The 22,487-nt window shown below is 36.7% G+C and overlaps 1 protein-coding gene across 1 annotated transcript; it reads left to right on the top strand.

Annotated features, from left to right (window-relative positions):
- The first annotated feature begins 447 nt into the window (after positions 1 to 447).
- Positions 448 to 20,512, top strand: LOC131683938 (inactive ubiquitin carboxyl-terminal hydrolase MINDY-4B). Its single transcript, XM_058966350.1, has 5 exons — positions 448 to 1,076; positions 18,890 to 18,979; positions 19,059 to 19,418; positions 19,475 to 19,696; positions 19,759 to 20,512. Exons 1-5 carry the CDS (start codon positions 1,023 to 1,025, stop codon positions 20,182 to 20,184), a joined length of 1,152 nt encoding a protein of 383 aa, XP_058822333.1. The 5' UTR covers positions 448 to 1,022; the 3' UTR covers positions 20,185 to 20,512.
- The last annotated feature ends 1,975 nt before the right edge of the window (positions 20,513 to 22,487 follow it).

Raw genomic sequence — 22,487 nt, 5'->3', positions numbered from 1 at the left:
CTATATCTATGTTTCTGTGTGAACAATCCATCCATTATCAATGTAGTTATAATACGTCAAAATTGGAAAAATCAAAAAAAAAGGATGCAAAGAATGCATGACGGTACTGCTTTTCTAGTTTTCACCTGGACAACATAACTCATGTACCAACTATTGAATTATTAACATGACCATTGAAATAACACAATTATTCCTCACCTCCTCGGTACCAAAACTCGATAACGAACGGTGCTATTGTCAATCCTTGCCAGACTCGAAAACCAATTCGATACACCTTTGGGTGCGCTTGTTTACGGCTATTATGATATTTGCATACACCGATTTCTATAACTGAAATACACCTCGCTCCGTCCCGACTCACCAGCACCTCGGGCAACCGGCTTCTTCGCCATCGTTAAATACTTATAAAATGTTCATTTCACACTCGTTTTCACGCCATTCAGTCGGAAAAGCTCGATTTATTCGGAAGTCGCTCCCGGGAAATAGCAGCACCAGCTCAATCACTCATCGGCCCTCAAAATCGCCCCCTCCGACTTCGAGGGGGAAAAAGTGTTTCGCAAACTAGCAAACTAGTTGTTGAGCCGCATTCTCGTGCACTTCCTGTGTCGGATTGGTGCCCGCCTAAAGTTAGTCAATTTATGTTATTTTGCGTGCAAGTGAAAAGGGGTTGATCGTGTCGGAGATAGCATTGCTTGCCAGTTTTCCTAGGGTGTTTTCAACTGAGGACTGTGGCTGCGGAAATTCAGCGAAACTTGTTATCTGATAAGTGTGATGTTATTGTTGTGTCTGTTTCCAGTGCATAATTGCAGTGCGATGAAATAGTGAAAAATGAAACAAATTTGGAAATAGTGGAAGCATAAATTTTAAACACGGAAGTACAAGGGTCACCGTTGAAAACGGTGGCTTGAAACTTCATTTGAAATAGTGTATCTAGTATTGGCGTGCAACTGTGCGAAATTGCGCCGTTGATGGTTTTTGATTGAGTGTATTGGCGCATTGGAAAACTTAAAATAAAATTCATAATGTCGAAGCTGAAACTAATTGGCGGGAGGCCAATCACCATGGACGAGGCCATTGTAAGTGTACTCCGGAAGGTTGACAGAGACGAATTTTTCTATTTGAAGCAATTGCTAGACTATTCACAGCGTTCAATAGGAAGCGGATGAAATGTGCTTTTTATTAGGTATTCAAGCAAATCGTGGAAAGTGCCAGTGCACAGTGCATTTTAAAATGACAAGTTTTCAGCTGAAAGAGGAGTTGAAGCGTTCTTTTTAACTATTTTAGCATCAGAAATTTCCAAAATTTTCATTTCCGATTTGTGCAATAAATTCGTTATAAAAGACCAAGTTCAGGACGAACAAAGCGGTCAGTTAGAGAATTAGTATTATATAAAATAATTTTCTGGGAAAAACCCTTCGAGAAAAGTGATAGTTCTACATAGTTAGGAAGTGTTTCAATTTTATTATTGCACAGTTTTTTTGTAAGTAATTTTTTGCAGATTTCGTTATTTTCTACCCATCTCAATTTCAATTGTTCTATAGAGATGTTTTTTTACTCCAGCTTAAAATGGCGGAACATAAATTTGCTCACATTAGCAATTAGAACCTTTGGGCGGCTGTTCGGCCATCTATGGAAGCTGTCCTTCAAAGCAGTACAAATCTGCATTTTCTAAATGTGGGAAACCGACCAACTTTTGCGAGGTCTGGAAGAGAGGAGCTGTTAGACATAACGCTTTGCTCTGAAAGAATTTCGGTTGAGCTGAGAAATTGGCAGGATCCAAATGAAACTGAACCGTCTCTATCCGATCATAAATATATATTTTTTGATCATTTTATTGTCACCTTCAATGTGATAACATATCGTAATCCTAAATCTACAAACTGGGACCGCGCTTTGGAAAACTTGGCGACTAAATTTCATGGATATTTACCAACAATTAGTCAACTAGACGACTTGGATGACGTCGTGGATACCACAAACTCATTCATAGGAGCATCCTACGAAGAAGCTTGTCCACTTCGTACTGTTAAATCGACTACCCTTGGGTACCCTTGGTGGAAGGCTGAGCTTGAAAAAAATTAAAAAGTTGTGTACAAAACACGACCACGGTGACATTAAAAATGTAGCTTTTTTCAAGAGCGTGCAAATGAATTTTATCTATCACACATATCGACTCACGTTCTTGCTCGCTCGCCTGTTTTCATAGGTTACAATTTGCTATATACCTTCCCCATTAAAACATAATTTATTGAAGGTCATTTAACGGTAATCTATTATTACAATTAATCAAGTATCTCACTAGGTGATTGGCATTATTTGGCTGATCCATCTAGTAAAAATAGGCTGGTCTGTCCAGAAAATATATTCAAAAGAAAAGATCCATATTGAGAACTGTGATGAGGAAAGCCCACGCCCGCCAACGGAAATATACAAATTCTCTGTATATTTCTATTCTTCGGGAATATACAGATTGAAATATGAAATTTCATTTTCCATTTAAATTTTCAATAATGTACTAATGAACTTAAGTAAACAATCTTAAGGTTAAGTATTTCTTGATCGATTAGTGCTTGAACAAATGAAATTATTTGATAAATTACCTTGTTATACAACGTTCGCACTACCAGTTAAATCGGGGTTTTATGCTATCTTGGTGACATTTTTCTTGTTGCTAATCTAATCGTAATCTTCGTAAAGCTTGCAGAAAGCGTTCTGTGGATAAGTCTGTGACATGCTCCATATGCACTGCCTTCGTACACATGCACACGAAGATGGCCACGTATAATTTGGTAGCCGACAGACGCCGCCCTGCTCGAGTGTATACCAAAATAATACACTCCGCATTGAGAGAACGGCCTGGATATTGTTACCCTGGGAGCTGGAAGTTCGCCCATTTGCTGTTTCAATAATGTGGGCTTGGCTCGGAAACAACGATGTCTCAAACCTAAATACATCTATTGGATTTACACGACAATTGTACGTCCAATACTGTCATACGGATGCCTTGTGTGGTGGCAGAGGGGAGAGGTGGTGACAGTCCAGTCAAAGCTAAACCATCTGCAAAGAATGGCACTCATGTCGTTGACTGGTGCTTTCACTACGACTCCGACTGCTGCTCTTGAGGCACTTCTAAATATCAAACCATTACACATACAACTCAAACAAGAAGCACTTTCATGTGCATACCACCTGCAGGTTGCTGGGCTTTGGAACAGTAACCATGTTGAATTTGCTACCAGTCACACACGATTGTGGTCACAAATGGTTACACGGGGCGAAGATATTCTTTCCTTACAGGACATTCCATGTGAAGATTCCCTCTCGAGAGGAGTGGTTGTCTGGCTTTATGGAAAGACAACAACAAACGCAAGTGGTCTGTTACACTGACGGTTCTCTGATGGAGCGACGTGCTGGTTCTGGTGTCTACTGTCGTGAAATGAGATTGGAACAATTTCACTCACTAGGTAGATACTGTACTGTATTCCAAGCAGAAATTTTTGCGATTATGTGCGGAGTACAATCGGCCCTTCAACTGAGTTTGTCCGGCAGAGTTATAAACTTCTGCTCCGATAGTCAGGCTGCAATCAAGGCCCTTAGCTCAGACAAATCCCGGTCCAAGCTAGTGATCGCGTGCCGAACCCAAATCGAAGAACTAAGCATTGTCAACACTATCTACCTTGTCTGGGTGCCCGGACATTGCGGTATTACTAGAAATGAATGGGCTGACGAATTGGCCAGGGCAGGTTCAGCGATTGACTTCATTGGTCCTGAGCCCGCGCTGCCAATTTCGACAAGTTGGATAAGGGAAAAAATACGGTCCTGGGCTTTGTCCGAGCACCGCAATTAATGGATAAATCTAAAAACGTGTCGCCAAACAAAGGCGTTTCTAGAACAACCGTGCCCAGTGATTTCGAAAAATCTCCTACATTTTTCGAAGCTCCACTGCGGCATGCTGACCAGGGTTTTAACCGGCCACTGCAAACTCAATTATCACATGGCAACTATTCAGCGCGCTGAGTCTTTTTCATGTGACCTTTGTGAATCCGACTACGGAACCTCATATCATCTGATATGCAACTGTCCAGCGGTAGCGCAGTCTTCGGCCGTCCTTATATAGACGAAACCATGTTTGGACGACTGAAACTCAGAGACATACTAAAGTTTCTCATCCAATGTGGTAAAGAGCTTTAGGCTTATTCGCAGGCAAGTTGAACTACTTGTGAGTTTAACTTACCTGTTGTTTATTTCTGTTTTTGAGCTGTTATTTTTCCCACCCTTCCAATTCTACTTCCCCACACCTTCTTGTCCTTTCCTTCCGCTCAGGAAATGATGAAAACACACGGCAAGGCACAAACCCCGACTATATACGGGAACGTGCCATTTAAGCCAATATATTCTGAATCCTGATAACTCATGATGTTGTTCATAGATTTAGGAACATTAGTTCACAAAATCAAAACATTCTGGATATTTTCTCGTGAACTAGTTCACAAAACTCTAAATTTTATTCATGAATCCATTCAATCCTCGTGAACTAATTCATGATACCTAATATATTAGTCACGATCCAATATCTCGTGAAATAGTTCACAAAATGATGCAATATTTTTCATGTATTCGTGAACTGGTTCGTGATTCCTAGTATAATAGTCACAACGGACCATGGGTGCCCGTGAAATAAACAACAAAATTATAAAATATTTTTCATGTATGCGTGAACTGATTCATGAATCCTAGTATGATAGTCACGACTTATCATTCACGCTCGTGAAATAGTTGACAAAATCTTCGAATATTGCTCATGTATTCGTGCACTGTTTCATGATACCTAACATAAAAGTCACGACTTACCGTTCGTGATCGTGAAATTGTTCACGAAATCATAATATATTATTCAAGTATTTGTAAATTGGTTCATGATTTCTAGTATACGATTGACAATTCATGCTCGTCAAATAGTTCACAGAATTATAAAATATTCATGGATTCGTGAACTAGTTCATGATTCATAGTAAATGGTTTACGATATATTGTGTGTGCTTATAATATTTAAAATATATTCAATTTCATTTTCTATGTCATGCAACATGGTAATAAAATGAATGGTAATGAAATTTGGGGTAATATTCGTGGAATCATTTTTGTTTCATGCACTTTTTCATTAAATGTTCAGCTGCTAGCGGCCAGTAATATGTACGAGTAGTAGATATAAGAAAACCAGGAGGGTGTCACTCCTGTCATCCGCTATGGAGATATACGGACTTTGACAGTAGCCAACATATGATGGGCCTATCTGCATCTAGGCCCACGTCGCCCGTGCAATAGCATTGGGTTTTTTTGATTTTAACAAAGGCAGATGTTGGCTAGGACAAAATGGCTGCCTAGCAGGAGGCTGAAGAAAACTATCAGGGCCTCGAACATCGTTAATCATTTGATAAGGTTTAGTGTGATGTCTTGACAGAAAACAAAAACTGCGAGCACCACATATTGAGTTGGTGATATAGTTCACAGAATAAAACTGCTGGTATCTTGAACATGAGTCACATTACGCAACCTGTCAACTTAAAAAGTAAGCTCTATAATAAAATATCAGGATAACGTGAACAGAAATTATGAAAATCGTGGCAAAAAGATTAATCATGAACCTAAACCACACTATTCGTGATAAAAATGTCAAAAATCGTAACTAAGATCCTGAAACCAATAACATAAATTAACACAAATCTCTCCTCGTCACTAAAATATCACGACAACGTAAATAGAAATCACGAAAATCATGACAAAGTTCCTGAAATCATGAACATAAATCACATTACTCGTGATTAGAATATCAAAAATCGTGACTAAGATCTTGAGATCATGAACATGAATCACTCTACACATGACTAAAATATGACGATAACGTGAGTAGAAATTATGTAAATGCGCGACTATGATCCTGAAATCATAAACGTAAATCCCACCAGCCTGACAGAAAAAACTGCTAGTAAACTCTTGAATAAAATAGCACGGTAAAGTGATGAGAAATCACAAAAATCGCGAATAAACTCCTGAACATCGTTTAACTGTCGGCTTTGTATTCCCAAATTATGAACAAGAATCATAACAAAAACTAAACATGTCTAGAGGAATAACAACAGTAACCCAACCAAACATTCGAATGTAATACCATGTAGGTATTTGGGGTGAACTAGTTTTTTAGAAACACAAATATTTTCATGAATACGAGTTTTATTATTCACAAATTCAGGAATTCGGTTACGATTTTCGTAAATCGTTTAGTTCATGAAATCATGATCTTTTGTTCTTGAATTCATGACCGTTTTTTTTTTGTGCAATATTCTTGATAACTCTAAGAATATGGGTGTTTTGTTATGGAGTTGACAAGTAGATGATGAAAATGGACAATTGGAACCTTTTGAAAACCAAGATGGCGACTTCCGGGTCGGGTTATAGAGAATTTATCTAAACCGCAAGTTATCTTGGATCATTAAATGGTTTCAGACCACAATTTCCACCATGTACACGTTAACCCCCTTTCGGAAACACCCGTATTGTTGAGGCTATAGAGAATTTATCTTAACCGGAAGTCGCCATCTTGAATTTTGAAATGACTTCAGACATCGATATCCGCCATGTACTCATCAACCGCATTTCGAAAATACCCATGTTGTTGAGGCTAGTAACAACATAAATGTATGTTAAATTGTATGCAACTTCATACTGTGCTGTATGAACTCAACTTTTTTTTTGATGAATTTGGTTAGTAACTATAGTATAGTAACTTTTTTATTTGTGCAGATTTTGGTACAAATTTGCTCAATTTGCTCAATAAATAGTACGGACGGAAAAGATTTTTTCGCAAAAAAAATGTGGCAACACTGTTCTCGAGAATCTTCTTTTGCAACATAATATGCTGAATGCCGAGTCGATCCAAGTAATACAACTCAGTTTAACTCTTCAAAAATAACTAAGTTTAAAAATGAATATTTTACTATGCTTTGCTGAAGCGCGCCTATCACTGTTCTGTAGATCAACGGGCATTTTACGCTAGTGATATTCAGTTTTATTGATCCACGAGGTACATTTAATTCTCAGATCACAGACGGAGCAACACAACACACGCCACATCGTGTGTAGTGAAGGGCTTGTGGAAAAAGAAAAACCGATTTTTCAAGGTAAAAAGATCGTTTTTGAAAACAGCGCCCATACCTAAACGTGTGTCCTTGAATATTCACTACTCACTGAGAAGCCCAAAAAATTGTTTCAAAATCGTTCAGCACGGCTCCTTCATTGGACGATTTTGAAACCAACCATTCTTGGGGGGGGGGGGGGGGGGGGTAAGAGCTTGGCAACCTTAAAAATGTTTTTTTTTATCAGAAATGTATTGATTACCATCACTGAAAAAAATCCAAACGTTAAATCTATTTGCCTCAAACCGCTTAAAATTCATATGAAGAAGAAATGCTATTGTTATCCCGCGCACACATACTTTCTATGTGTCAACTGTATAAATTATGTATGCACACACATAAGTTATATGTGCATATTGTTATAGAATGGGGTTTTATGTGCCTAATGATTTTGAAATGTGAATGTAAGATTAATACTTCTTGTAAATACACACATTAGGTTTATGTGCCAGCAAATAGTGTCTATATGCCTCCGTTAATTGCAAAAATCTATGTGTAAAATCAATAGGCATAACGTTTACTTTTTTTTGAGTGATGAAGCTCGAGTTACTCGAGTTATTGTTTCTATTATCATTTAACCTATTTGAGGCCGTTGGATAGAGCAGCGTCTGACATCTTTGTTCAACGCATTGCACAGTGGATCCACTCCATACAAAAGCTGGACAAAACCTAAAAAGTAGTTTAAAATGTCTGAAAATATCATCTAAGGGTAATTTTGATGAGCTAAACTCGATTTTGATTAAATTAGAACGCTAAAATGAAAATTAGACAGCCCAGGGTGGTTCTAAAAGTTTTTTTTTAATCTCGCAAAAGTGAATTTTATTAACTTCTCAAAACAGATACTTCGTAAGTGAACAGAAACATTTTGATTGCCTAGGGTAGTCCTTGGTAACGAGTTAGCTAGGGTGGTTCCAATTTATCGAAATATAGGGAACAAAAAATGATGTAATTTTATACATTTGTTTGTAGATCTTCAGTCCAATCTGAATACCATCGTAGAAAAAATCATTCCTTCATAGCTCTTTAAGAGATAATCCTCATGTATTAATTTGTGAACGTAAGCGTTTAGAATAGTTATGAAAAATAACATATCTAAAGGTGTTTGATAGAATGCCTTAAATTTTTGTTTTTTGATTTATTTAATTATAGTTATCTCAAAGTTATTAAAAGATGACGGGTTCATTTGATTTTGATGAAGATCTCAAATCATGCCCTACTATGCTCTATTCACAGTTGCTCATACGATGCATGCTGCAGCTAAGCCGCTCAATACTTTTCCATTGATTTTCAATTCCAATGATGATATGAAAATCTCTCCTTGTGGGTACTGACTTGGTTTTTCGTACGAAAATATCCTGAGCATACTTTGCACTGTATGTGTATGCTTTAAAATAGAGACGTGAGCGTTTTTGCATGAAGCTCTCGTCAATTTGGAAGTGAATTATAGATGAAGATTTTGAATTTGATTGTTGATTGTGATAGATTCAATAGGGAGTTTGCACTTGAAAATAAATGTTGCATTACTGGCCAATAGGATTCATGGAATGATATAATAATAGTTGCAGTTAGTTTGCCTTGTTGGCTTCTATATATTTGAATTTTTCAACACTGCAGATAACTGTGAAATGTAGAAACACGAGTCATAGTTGCAAGACGGTACTTATATTTGTATCAAGGAAATCGCCCCAAACCCTGAATTTGCAAGCAGCGTTCGGAAAAAGAAATCCACCGGTGAATAATAATGCAAAACTTCATGAAATTAAAAAATACCACGCGTCTCCACGAAGAAACTAATTTTACAAATGTTCAAATATCAACCTTTGGCGCAAAACGGCTCAAGATGGCACTATGATTTTTGAAAACTAGATAAAATTCTACGTCAGTTGTACTAGATGAGATCCTCCAACACGCTTTTACCGAGAAAAAAGAGATGACACTCTGAATGTAAATAAGTCCGCATTGAACAATTTAGTTATATTGATTTTATTGGTAACTTTTTAAATACTCATTATTTCTCTAATCGAAATACACTATTGAATTCCTAAGATGATTTTCTACTAGAAACGCCTATGCGTGTTGTTAAATTATCATTGTAGTACCTATTAAAGCGAGATGAATTAGAATGAACAAAAACTTTTTGTCACGCGAATTCATGCAGATTTTCAAGACCTTGTACGGTTCAAAAAAATGCAGCGCTTATATTTTTCAATCGATTGGCTCGAAAATTTGGCAAATACAGCTTTAGGTAATGTACATTTAGGACAAAATATAAAAGGTATGAAAATCGACAATAAATTTTGGAGGTTTTGACCAGCCCGGCCCCACTGTGCATTGGCTCAAACTGATAGTGCGATGATTTCAATAGGGCAAAATAGACTCTTTACAGTAGCTACCGACAAGAGTGTCAATTGCGAGCAAATAAAATTGAAATGATCATCAAAATTGATTCTTGATGTGTTTTTTACCTTCGACTTTATTTGGTTGGTTCAGGAGCCTTTTTATTTTAATGAGTCGGGGTAATTACAACTATTTGAATATAAAGTTTTGAGAGAGTGCGGCAAAACTTGGTTCCATCATTGACAAGTGTTGCTGTAATCGATGGCATTTAGAGGATAATCCGATGAAGTACATCCGCTTGTTGATGATTCGGTGCAATCGAAGTCTTCGCCGCAGAGTCTCGTCACAGATGATGTAGCTATAGCGAGAAAGCTGGAGATTCAAAAAAAGTACATTTTCCCATACTAATTTCCAAACAAACTTTAAACGCAATGAACAAATCCGAGGAGTAACTAATGGTTTCCACAATCTGCACAGTCAGTTTGGACCACAAAAAGAACGCAAGAAAGTCCAAGGATCATTTTTAATATTTTCCATACAACATCGAGCCAGTCTAATACTCATTTTGCTCGAGGTAGCCATCTATAATTATAATTGATAATTTTATCCTTTTTTAGAATGTAGAACAAATTTGCACCCTCTTTGGCACAAGCGTTTACTTTTTCCCATCCAAATTTTTCCCAAGAGTGAGAAGCACTTAAATCGCATATGCAGTTCTGCACTGACAATCTCCTATAATTTCATCAATTCGCATTATTGTGTGTGTGTGTGTGTGTGTGTGTGTGTGTGTGTGTGTGTGTGTGTGTGTGTGTGTGTGTGTGTGTGTGTGTGTATGTGTGTGTCTGTGTGTGTATGTAACGGACAAATTCTCATTCGTGTTTCTCAGCAATGGCTGAACCGATCTTATCCAAACCAATTTTAAATGAAAGAACTAAAAAACAGTAAGAACGCTATTAATTTGTTTTTGATTCTGATGTTTAGTTTCCAAGATATGAGTGTTTGAATGCGTAAAAATGACGTTTTCAGCAGTTTTTTTAAATTATCTGCCGAAATTGACATTATACATTAACAATTTATATGTTTTTAGACAACTTTAACAAATACCTTTCGAACAAGCTATAGATTGTTGAAATTGGACTATTATCAAAAGAGATATTTAACATTAAATGCGGACGAAAGATTTTTATCATTTCCCATTGCCAGAAATATGACCAAAAACATGTAATCTATTATTAACGCCAAAACGGCTTATTTTAGGTCAATAGTATCTTCGGAGAATTTAATGGAGGCAATATGCCCTTTCTTTTGGTATTGTGCTTTTTCTGATTAATCCCCCTATGAGTGAGATATTTTCACAAATTTTCTTGAAAGTGATTATATCGAAATGATGCCCTTCAGCAAATTTGTAGCTCTTACTTATGCGAATAACTTTACTGAAGACTTCAAATATCTATTTTGAATACTTTAAAAGTTATGGCTTGTTGTTTGTTGATTACTCTTTATCGCCTATTTATTGTTCAATATAGTAATAATCCATTGAAATAAGCCAAACATTATTTCGATAAAACGAATTTTGTACTTCATTTTACTATCTACAACCGCTAGAAATAATCACCGAACACTTCCAAGTTGTCTGGAAGGAACTTGATAACTTATCAGTGCAAAAATGTTCATTTGTGCGAACCTTCTGACTGCAATTTTTCTAACTAATGACCATCGGATCGATCTGAAACATATCGGAAAATGAAAAGCCAAATAAATAACTCCAAGCAACGGCGTAGCCCAGAGAAGGTTTTGGGGTTTAACACCATACAACCCCCCCCCCCCATCACACCCAAAAAAAAATTGGATTGAAGTTGAAAATTTTTTGATGCAGACTGATTTAATTCAATATTACAATAACAATTATCTGATCCGTAGATTGATAACCTGTTGTTGTAAACATCATGAGGAATTTTGATAAATTGTCGGAATGGGGTCCTGATATGTAACTGATCTATTGGTCTTGATTTCACAGTTGTCTAATTACATCAATATCAAATTCCTGCCTGAAAACATTCCAATAGAAAATTCCAATCCAAATGTAATCAATCATAATCCTCAGATTTATTTTCAAATTGATCTCGTCTTTTGTAGAGATGTACTGTAATAAAGGTCTTTATTTAATAGGAAGCGAAGTTAAAATTGATTTAATGTCTATGAAACATAGAACTGCTCACCAAAAAAATGCATAACTTTCAACATTTGCTAAAAATGTTGTTGCCTTTCTCATTCACTCTAAAATTCGTCAATCTAATCCCGACCCGGAGGGCCGAATGTCATATGCCTAATCGACTGAGTTCGACGAGGTCGGAAAATGTCTGTGTGTGTACGTGTGTATGTGCAAAAAATGTGACCTCTGTTTCTCAGAGATGGCTGGACCGATTTGCACAGAGTTAGTCTCAAATGAAAGGTACAACCTTCCCATCGGCTGCTATTGAATTTTTTATTGATTGGACTTCCGGTTCCGGAGTTACGAGTTGAAGAGTGCAATCACACAGCAAATTCCCATATAAACTGAAATGAGAAATTTTCAAAATCAAATTTGTATTTTTGATGCCTTTAATGATGAATGTAAAATGCATGAAACATTGATATGTTTGACAAAAATTGACTTTTTTGGACTTTGGTACATTTTTGCCGTTCTCATATAGAAAGGTTCTGCAATCACTCTAAAAATCATACCGTCCCGGAGGGAGTATGCAGTGACGGGTTGCTACTTTAAAATTAAAACTAGTTTAAAATTTCTTAACAAATCCATTGTATGTATGTGCAAATCGTACTGAACATGTAGTATTCATTTCCATCATTGCATTGAACATAACCAGCCATGGAATCGTAGTCTGGACAAATGAGAAAAGCACAATTGCACCACTAGGTGGATTAAAACTGGTTTTTATTTTGGGAATGCGTCGAGTTGAGACGGAAACGTAATATGATTAATAACGAGGATAACACTTTCCGAATGTAGAGAGAAATTTATGAACTTGAAAACATTCGACTCTAGCAGGTTCTGATCGATTTTGATGAGCATTTGATTTTTGTTGTATGATATGTATAGGTCAAATGTTTAAAAACAGTAATTTAAGGTGACGATAGCATCATTTTGAAACCGCCAATTTCGGAGGTTTAGTATCTTCAATGAGTTTTACAAACGTTAAACAGCGCATCATTTGATAAAATAATTTTGACGGTATATCGTCCAAGAAGTATTTATGGTGAATTTTCTCAGGTTAATATTCATGACTACAATAAAGTCTCAACAAATTCGCTAAAGACACGAACTCTGTTACTATTTTCTGAAAAATAATTTTGCATAATTTTAAAACTTCATAAATTACGGTTTCGAAATTATGCCGTTTGGACAGTATGATCGATTTTCACCAAACCCCCACCAAACCGAATTTCTGGCTACGCCGCTGACTTCAAGTTAGTAGAAACAAAGTCGTTCTACACTCGTTCACAAGAAACTTATTCGAATGCTGAATATCTATTATAATACATTGGAACCCCGATTTTATCAGCCAAATTTGAACATATGTTTGATGGGCTCTAGCAGACGAACAAGACTGAATTCGAGTAAATCCTTTCTTGCGCATGTTTTCCTTATCATGAAGATGGAAATATGCAAAAATAAAAAGTTCATCATAATCAGAAATAGTTATCAGACTACATCAAGGGACGGGAAGAATATTTTAACAGCTTCAGTTTATTATAAAGAAAACAATTGCCCGATTTAGTCAATGTCCCCATTTTGTCAGCCTAAAATACACCATGAGATTGATAAAAATGGGTCTTTTTTGTATGTATTATTCGCTGTGTTTCACATTAATAGGTACATTACATTTTTGGGGATTTTTTATTGCATCGAACTACAACAACTTTTAGGTAGTTTTCAAGGGGTTATTTAATAGACTTCTTCCAAAATTAGGCGAACCTACTCCAATTCGTATACCAATTAATTGGTATACTTAAGGGTTTATATGTTGCAGATAGAGAAAATACTGAAATTTTCAGCTTTTTTCCTAAACAATATTACGAAAGCTTATTAAACAATTTTTCCTAACAAGTTTGTGAAAAATATAAAATATTTGAAATTTTTTAGTAGTTTTATTTTTTTATTTAACCTTGATTTTTTAATAAATAGTGACCATCGCTTCACAACGTAGTCTATTTTTCATGGCTTGCGGTGAGCACGATCTCTCGAATTGCTGAACTGAAAATTATGGAATAGAAATTAATTTTTAGTATTCTTTACAGATTTAACTCGCCGCGCAGATGGCTCTGAATTAGACCCGCTGGTGCCCTAAGACGATTTCGCTAGATTTTCAGAGCACTGTGCACTCATTAACGCAAGTGACGGAAGGTTATCGAAAAGTTTCGTTAAAATGAAAATTCCAGTAATGATGATGATTTTCCCAAACGGTTCGTTTTCGAGAGGTTTTTATTTGTTCTTTGGCATTAGGATTAGCGATAATAATTCAAATCAAGTATACTACTGGAAAGTTAGAAAAAGTCGATGTCGAAGTAAAATTTGGAACTATGCACGCATGCACTTCAGAGATAGCGTGATATCAGGAGCTGCGATTTCATTTCAACGCTTTTTTGTGAAAAGGGCGATACTTACAAATGTAAACATAAGGCTTTTTTCATACATGCGAATGAGGGCTTTGAAACGCAACAAATTAACCTAAAAAATTGGATTCTACGATATTGCTTTCTTAAACAACAGAAAAAAATACAACGGGCGAAACTGTATTTTGGTTTGTTTATTTAAAGTTTCGCCCTCCACGCTCCATGCAAACAAACAGGGCGATACTTTTTTTGCCAGCAGTTTAGAGGCGAAACTGTTATTTTCGTATTTTTTTAGAATTATCAAGCTGATACCAGCTGTAAATAGTAACAATGATTGCTATTGAAAAAACACGGACGAAATCGGTGGTGTCGAACGGTAGTTATTGTAAAAAAACGTAAGGACGATACTTTAATGCCGAAAAAGTAAACAATCGCCAAAGGGGCGATACTATCATTTTGTCAATTTCAATAGCAAAAACAAATTTTAATTTAATAATTTCAAATACTTTATGAAGTTTTGGGTTTCGACCACTGAATCATGCAATCTAGGATGTAAAAAACACAATAGTTCTTAAATAGGAAATAAAACCAAGACTGGAAATATTCACTGTTGATTTTCTTTGAATGATATCACTGCTGGTATCGCCCTTTTCAAGAAAAAGCGTTGATTTCTTAGTTCGCAGTCGCGTTGGAAATTTCAGTAAAGTATAAACTTCAAATCGATTCAAAAAAAAAATTTCGATTTTTTTTTTGGCTCAGTACAATATATAACCCCTTTAGGAAAAATCAGTTTTCCCACCACAATTTAGATATTTTATTTTATGGGCCATTTTTTCGCTTGACATTGATTTGGTTTGAGATTTATAGCACTGATGTTGTCCTATGCTGATTTGAGCGATTCTTTGAGTCCTGCCACTATCCCATGTAGTATGTGTTATCAAAAACATCGCGAAGCATCAAGTTCTAAATGTTCTCAAACGATATAATATCCGAAGAGAGTGATAAAAGTTATAAGAAATGTCTCATCACACTGATAGGTGGATTAAAAGCATTTTTAATACAAGAATTAATATGTTATTTTCATTTTACGTTATTATGATAAATGCCAAAGAGTGTCATTTACACTAAAAAATTTAAAAAACTTGTTTTAAACAAATTTTGTTCAAAAATGAGACATTTATACAAAAGTAAAAAGAACCAAAAATTCTGTGGACAAATTTTAAACAAACTATACTATATATAAGGTAACATTCAGCATTCAAAAAGCATCCATTCAAAAAATCCATAATTTCCTGGAATTTAAAACTCTGTTATTAAAGTCAGGCCCGTAGCCAGGATTTTGTTTCGGGAGGGGCTTAAAAATTATTGCATAAATGTATTAATTCTGATGACTTGAAATAATCACTGGAAACTGAACGTAATTATGAAAAGTTCTTAGTGAAAACAATTCCAAAACTAAGACAATAGACACTAAAAAACCCTAATAATATGTTGCCTGTTACAAGAAAGGCTTTAGTGCATCGACGAATTCAATTTGATTATTTTTAATTTACAAGTTAGAAATTTCTCTAGTTACAAAAATGAATATTCAAGAGTTCAAAGTATTTAGGGCTGCTTGAAAATGCTACGCTGCATGCTACGCTGCTTGAAAATGCTACACATTCGCTACACCTTTACAATTTGTAGAAGACGCCAAATTGGAATGAGTAAAAAATATCCAAAACCCCGTCTCACGAAACTTTACACGCATTTGCTAATCAGGAGAACGAAACCAATGTCGAAATTTACTTCTAATCGTCTAATAAGGCAGGCGATTTGTAGATGCAGAAAATAGGTTCAACTCCTATTTTCATGATCAGGCGTCTTTCTACTATTACTAGTTCTGTGAATTTATCCGAAGTTTGCGTTAACTCGACTTTATGAAATTTTAAATGATATTGATCATGTCGTAATCAAAACAATCCTGAGAAAAACACATGTTTTTTCAGTTGACTCTCATGGGGAATGGGTCAAAGACTATCTTCGACAATATTATCAGGCAACTTAGAATAACTATCTTTTTATCTATTTAAGTAGATTCTTTTTAGGTACTTTTTATATCATTGCACTTACGAATTAAAAATATCGTAGACTGATTTTCCTAGATCCCTGAAACTATAGTAAAAGTCAAAATGTAAAATGAGTACAAAAAACTACTGATTTCATTACAAAGCAAGAATACCTTAGCTCTATTGACTTTTAACAATCTTGCAAAGCCGGTGTAACTTGAGAAGATTACCTAGATTAAGTAAAAATTATTTATTTGAGCATTTGAAGGTTTTATTTCGGAATTCGTGGGTTTTTGGACAATGTCAAATATATATTTCAATGATTCAATCTACTAATGCAAACTACCCAGAATTTAATCTACTGAGCGAAACTGCTCAGAATTTATTCACTAATCGAAAGAAAATTACTTAGCAATGATTAGTCAATGCTTCTAATTTACGTAAAATTTGGTAAATATAACATTGATGACACCATCAAAATAACTAGAAACTATAAACATAGATAATAATTTCAGCATCACTTGCTTCCGACACATGGAAGAGAACACATCGCCCTTGCATCTAATTTGCCGAAGAGGCTTTCTTTTAGAGTTGTCTGTTTTTAAATTACAGCAAATTATCCGTTTCCTGTGAAACTTTTGCAAAACTTTTTGTCAATTCATTAAACAAATATGAGAACACTAATCTGATCAGTAATAGGTTGGTTTATGAATAAAAATAATTAGCTCTTGATTTTTTTTCAATCATCATCAAGATTGGAAGAGATGATGTATGATTTCTTGAAGAAAGTTGTAATGTTTGTCTGATTACATGTTTGTTTTACCACTATTTGGGAAAAATGTTTCAAGTTGTTGCACCTAACGCAACGAAGACGAAATGAGAAGATCAGAGCGCAATTCGGAAAGAACTCGTGTTGAGTGTATAGTAAAGATAGAAGAGTGATCTTGAGTCGATTTCGATTGGTTGATTTTTTCCTCTCTTTTCTCTCTTATTTAAGATTATCTCTCTCATTTTATTCCATGACGAGCAAAAACGGAACGAAAGACTGTCACATACTGAAGACATGAAATCGAAACTCTTATCCCAACTTATTGGCTTATAGATTCAATCAGTCACAACATTTTAGTCCCTCTTCGTGATTGCCTATTGTTTTTGCCCGGTCCACTTTTAAAAGAATTTTCTTTTACACGTTTGTTGCAGATATCACGGATTTACGGATCAACAGTGTATTAGTGCGGAACGAATTCCTCGTAATAATGAAATGAAGCGTCAATAAAAATGGTATTGCGTTAAAATGACGCGAAACAAAAATTTTCTTCTCGGCTCAATCGTTCTCAGACAAATTGAAATACTTTTTGTGTAGCACAGTACAGAGAACAGAGTGTACAGTGTGCACTAACCTAATACAGAAATTCAAAATTGTGTGCTATTCAAAAACTTATCATTTAAAAATAACAAAGACCCACGACCCGTCTTTTATATATTTCCTTATGTAAACAATAAAAATAATATAACGAGTTTAAATGGTTGTCCTACAGATCTCGCGTAAGCGCTTAGCCATTGCATGTGGAAACCTGTTTACGAGGCGAGGAAATATTTTTTTCCTCACCAAATATCTCTTGGGGGGGGGGGGGTTGTTCATTTCTATCTCGCTATTGTACATTTCCATGTCTTCATCGTAGTTGCTGCCTTTATGTTCGCGAATATCTTCCTTGCTTCTCGCCCTCAATAATTGCCTTTCCAATTAGATTCCATTTCTCCCAAATGTGACATTAATCTGCGAGTAAGCGGTATCTGATCTTGTAGCGGAACATTCATTTTCTCATCGTCCATATACAGGAGGATTTTAATTATAGTATTGTCACACATAACCTTGTGCTTTAAGTTATGCAAAATGAATGGTTTCGTCTGGGCTAATTTGTTGAGCGCTAAATGCCTGCCATGGTAGAACTCGATAAAGGCGGCTTCCGAAAGTCTAGTCTCCATTTACACCTTCAGGAAACATTCGACATTATGAATGCTCTGTCCTATGCGAATCATCAATAATTTTATAATCACCGTATTTGGCTGGAGCACCAATTCTTGCTTCTGTTACTCACTAATCTCGAAAGATTACTACAGCTACAATTAAAGTAATAGTTTCTTGTATTCTTCAGACAAGGCACACAATATAAAAGTTACTGTTTTTGTCGTTCGCTTCGCACTGGCTCGAGCAAAAGCATAAAGCACACTGAATTTCATGACCATTGCCTTCGGTGGTTAGAAATAGCCTCCTTCAACTTTTTCTCAATAATTTGTTCAAACCAAATGAGCAACAAATTTTGTCAAAAGTCGCCGGTTTTTTAAATTTATTTTTGAAAAATTTCGGGAGGGGCTTTAGCCCCCTAGCCCCCCCTCTGGCTACGTGCCTGATTAAAGTACGTGTCAAAACAATGGAAAAAAATCCACGTGGACATCGTGGGTAGGGGTACACAGGTTGTCCACGCTGGTCCACAGAAGAGGAGGAGGGTGTCAAAAACCAAGGTATTTTTGTCCACATTATATTTGAACGGCACCTTAGTTGAAACTAATTCAAAGGCACATTTCATACATTTCTTATTCAAACCGCTGTTGCAGAAAAATGTTCACAGCTCTACAATAATAACACAAAAAGTTTCTACAAATTTCCCATAATCGTTTTTTCCCCTGTATTTCTAGGAACTTCGCCAAACAGTATTCGGTTCCGCAGCAAGTCCACCGCGAGGTGAATGGACCCGCACGGGAATCAACTTCGGCGCTGTCAACGGAGTATACCTACCATTTCCATACAATTGTATACCATCCATCACCAGTAACGTTAAATGTATTTCCCCTCCTCTCGTTACAGGAATACCCTTACGGACTGCGAACGCCTCGAAACGCCACCCGTGGAATGCAATCGGTACTGCAAGCCTTTATCATTAAACATTTTATATTCGATAATAAGCCTAGAGAGAAGTCTGTCCCATTGGAAGATCTGCTGAAGCCCACGGAAGCAGAACAGGCACAGGCATTGTATCTGGCAATTTCGGACATTCTGTGGAACATTGGTGAGAAGACCAAAGCACTGATTGTACTTCCCGGGGAAGCCTCGCACATTCCACACAGTCACGTTTACTTCCAGGATAACGTGACGGAGAAGTTGTACTTCTTCGAGTTCACTAAACTGGACGAGATGCAGATCTTCATGAAGCGTTACCTACCTTACGTAAGGTGCAGTTGCGATTACCGGGTTCAGATGAATAAAGCACCATATTTTTTCAGTTTACAGAAAATCCAGGTCCAGGAGCACTGCTATTGCTGTACAGTGCAGTCATGACACGTGGAATGGAAAACTTGCGAACCGATTTGGATGCTCCGAAGGGAGCACATTTGATGGGACCGCATGAGGAAGGGTCTCTAAATGTAGTCACATTACTGCTGACAGGACGGGCAACGCCTTACTTACACAATGGCGTCGTTTACGTGGGCGATGAAGATCACTATGCAAGTTTGAACATTTTTGCAGCAATTCAAAGCATACAATAGGTTATATTCTTTTATGTCAGGCTCTACCACAATTCGGTATTCTCGGTCGTGGCGCGATTGGGCTGCTCATATGGGAAGGTGAAAACGAAGCAATGCGTTCGGCCTCTCGTCAACCAGGATCTCGTTTGAAGACACCGGCCACCCCGGTTTGGGTTAGCTGCTGCTGCGGTCATTATGGAGTGCTCTTTAACTCCAACCGTGAATTGTTGAGAAATTATCATGCCGAAAAGCGGTTCGAGTTACACTATTACACCTGTGCCGGCTGTTACCTCTCGATGACGGTGGACAACAGGCAGCAGGACGAAGGAGCGGACGATGGAGACCAGGACGGCGAACGGAAACAAAATGATATGGTTTCATCTCCGCTGGAACGATTGATTCACACTAAATGGATGGAGGCGAAGATCGCCTATCACGGAGCGATACCAGCTTCTTTGAATTTCTAATATTCCGCTTTTCGAAAATACATATCCTACTCTAACATAAACCCAACTATTGTCGCCTCCAACAGAATTCCGAACAAACGGTTTAACCTGGCAGGTAAAATAAAAAAGACAAAAATGCACAAGTACGAAACAGCCACAAATTATGCTGCATGTTCTCATCTGTTGAGTATTACATTACTTGACACCAGAGTTTTTGTTGATTAGCATACACTATGTGAACCTAGCTGCTGCGTAACAGCAGAAGCTACATAATTCCCGTTTTAAAGTGAAGACATAAACAACATGCGGCCGCTAGAAGCATAGCGCAAATAAAAGTTACATTAGCCGACTTTTTAGCTTTAATTAATTCCGAAGACCATTAGTAGAGTACAATGGGGTACAATAGGGCGTTATCTTTGCTATGTTATTGCAGAAGTCACTCATGTTGCATGAATTAGATACACGGTAGAGAACATCGTTGACGACTGTCATTTCGGCTGTTACCGTCAGGCACGTAGCCAGAGGGGGGGGGGGCTAAAGCCCCCCCCCCTGCAAATTTTCAAAAATAAATTTAAGAAATAACATGTTTTTCGGTGACTCTTAAAAAAATGTATCTTGTTTGGTTTCAACAAATTATTACGAGAATTGTGAGGAAGATTGCTATTTCGAACCACCGAAGACAGTGGTCAGGATATCTACTCAGTATGCTGAGTGTGATAAAACAGTTCCCTTCATGTTGTGTGACTCGTTGGAAGAACAAAAGAAACTGTTACTTTAATTCTTGCTGTGGGGATCTGTCGAATGATTGAGTCGCAGAAGCAAAAAGTAGTGCTCCAGCCAAATACGGAGGCTATTGATTTCCGGTCTTTTCGCATAAGATCGATCTTATGCGAAAAGACCGGAAGTCAATAGCCTCCGTATTTGGCTGGAGCAACATTCATGATGAGAAATATTTGCTGAAGGTGAATATGGAGGTTATGCTTACGAACATCGCCTTTAACGAGTTTAACCATGTCAGGCGTTCAGTGATGATGCCATTTAATAAATTAGCCCAGCGAAACCAGTCATTTTGCATAACAACTTGAAACATGTGGTTGATCCTCATATATATGGACGATGAGAAAAACAATGCTCGGCTACAAGATCTGATACCACTTACTTGCACCGTGGCCATTAAAAGATTCCTGTCACATTTGGAAAAAAAAATGGTATTTATTATACAGGACACATCTAGAAAGTAATTCCCTATATATTAAATGGTGTTTTTGTGGTGAAAATCTAGGTGAACAGACATATTTCCTCCAACCTGACCCTGCACGTAAAAACTGAATGCGATAGTATTATTTTACACATTATATCTTTGCATATACATAGTCTCCAAAACCATTTCCTGAAAGACAAACATTTGCCAAATTTTGGCTGCTGTTCGGATAATATTGACGGCAAAAACTGCGTCTAGTATCTCAAAATCAATGGTCGGCACCATCATTGAGGAAGTCGACACTCGTGACCCGTCAGAAATTCGCGAATATGGACATGGCAGTAACCACTATGATGATAAGGAAGTGTACGAGATAGAAATGAACAACCACCGCGACACTGTTGGTTAGGAAAAATATTTCCCAGCCTAGTAAATAGTTCTCCACACGCAATCGCTAGTTGTTCGCACGAGATCTGTAGGACAACCATTTACGTTTCCTCACTTTCATTGTTCACATCATGGAAATATATTGAAGACACAAGACTTCATTTAGCTAATGCATTGAACCGAATAAAATAAACGAAATATATAATAAAAATGCAGAAGTTTTATAGAAAAGTGAGCTCAAAAACTGTCCCAAAATGAGAACTTTATCGCTAGTGGTTGTGTCTAACAAAACTCAGATATCATGTTATATATTAGCCAGAATAAAGTTAGTTAAAGCATAAGCAAATTGAATTTCTGTAATAGGTTAGTGCACTGTACACTTAGTAGAAACATCAGGCATCTCACTCAAGCGTGCTAGACAAAAACATTTCCGTTAGTTGATGACAATATATACGAGAAGACAGTTTTTGTTTTCGCGTCATTTTAATGCAATAGTAAAGTATTTCGGTTGACACTCAATTTCATTTTATGCGGAGAATGCGTTCTGTATTTAAACATTATTAGTCCGCAAAGTAGTGATATTTTAAACAATCGAACAATAAGCAAGAAAAATGCCAAAAAATAAACAAGCCAAAAAGTGGTAAAACAGTGGTTTTTCTGAGGTCTTCATCAACCCACGAATTGTATACCGTCGTATATTACTAATGTTGTTGACATACAGAAACGTACATAGTAG

The sequence above is a fragment of the Topomyia yanbarensis genome, chromosome 2 (genome assembly GCF_030247195.1).
Source record: "Topomyia yanbarensis strain Yona2022 chromosome 2, ASM3024719v1, whole genome shotgun sequence".
Lineage (NCBI taxonomy): Eukaryota > Metazoa > Arthropoda > Insecta > Diptera > Culicidae > Topomyia > Topomyia yanbarensis.
Note: the sequence above shows the minus strand (reverse complement) of the source record. Positions and strands in the feature narration are given on the sequence as shown.

What these genes read in the sequence shown, in the direction of transcription:
- LOC131683938 (XM_058966350.1), top strand. Translation starts at nt 1,023, where the DNA reads ATGTCGAAGCTGAAACTAATTGGCGGGAGGCCAATCACCATGGACGAG. An exon ending in TGAAGCGTTACCTACCTTAC is followed by an intron (nt 19,419 to 19,474) that starts GTAAGGTGCAGT and finishes ATATTTTTTCAG; the next exon opens with TTTACAGAAAATCCAGGTCC. An exon ending in TGGGCGATGAAGATCACTAT is followed by an intron (nt 19,697 to 19,758) that starts GCAAGTTTGAAC and finishes CTTTTATGTCAG; the next exon opens with GCTCTACCACAATTCGGTAT.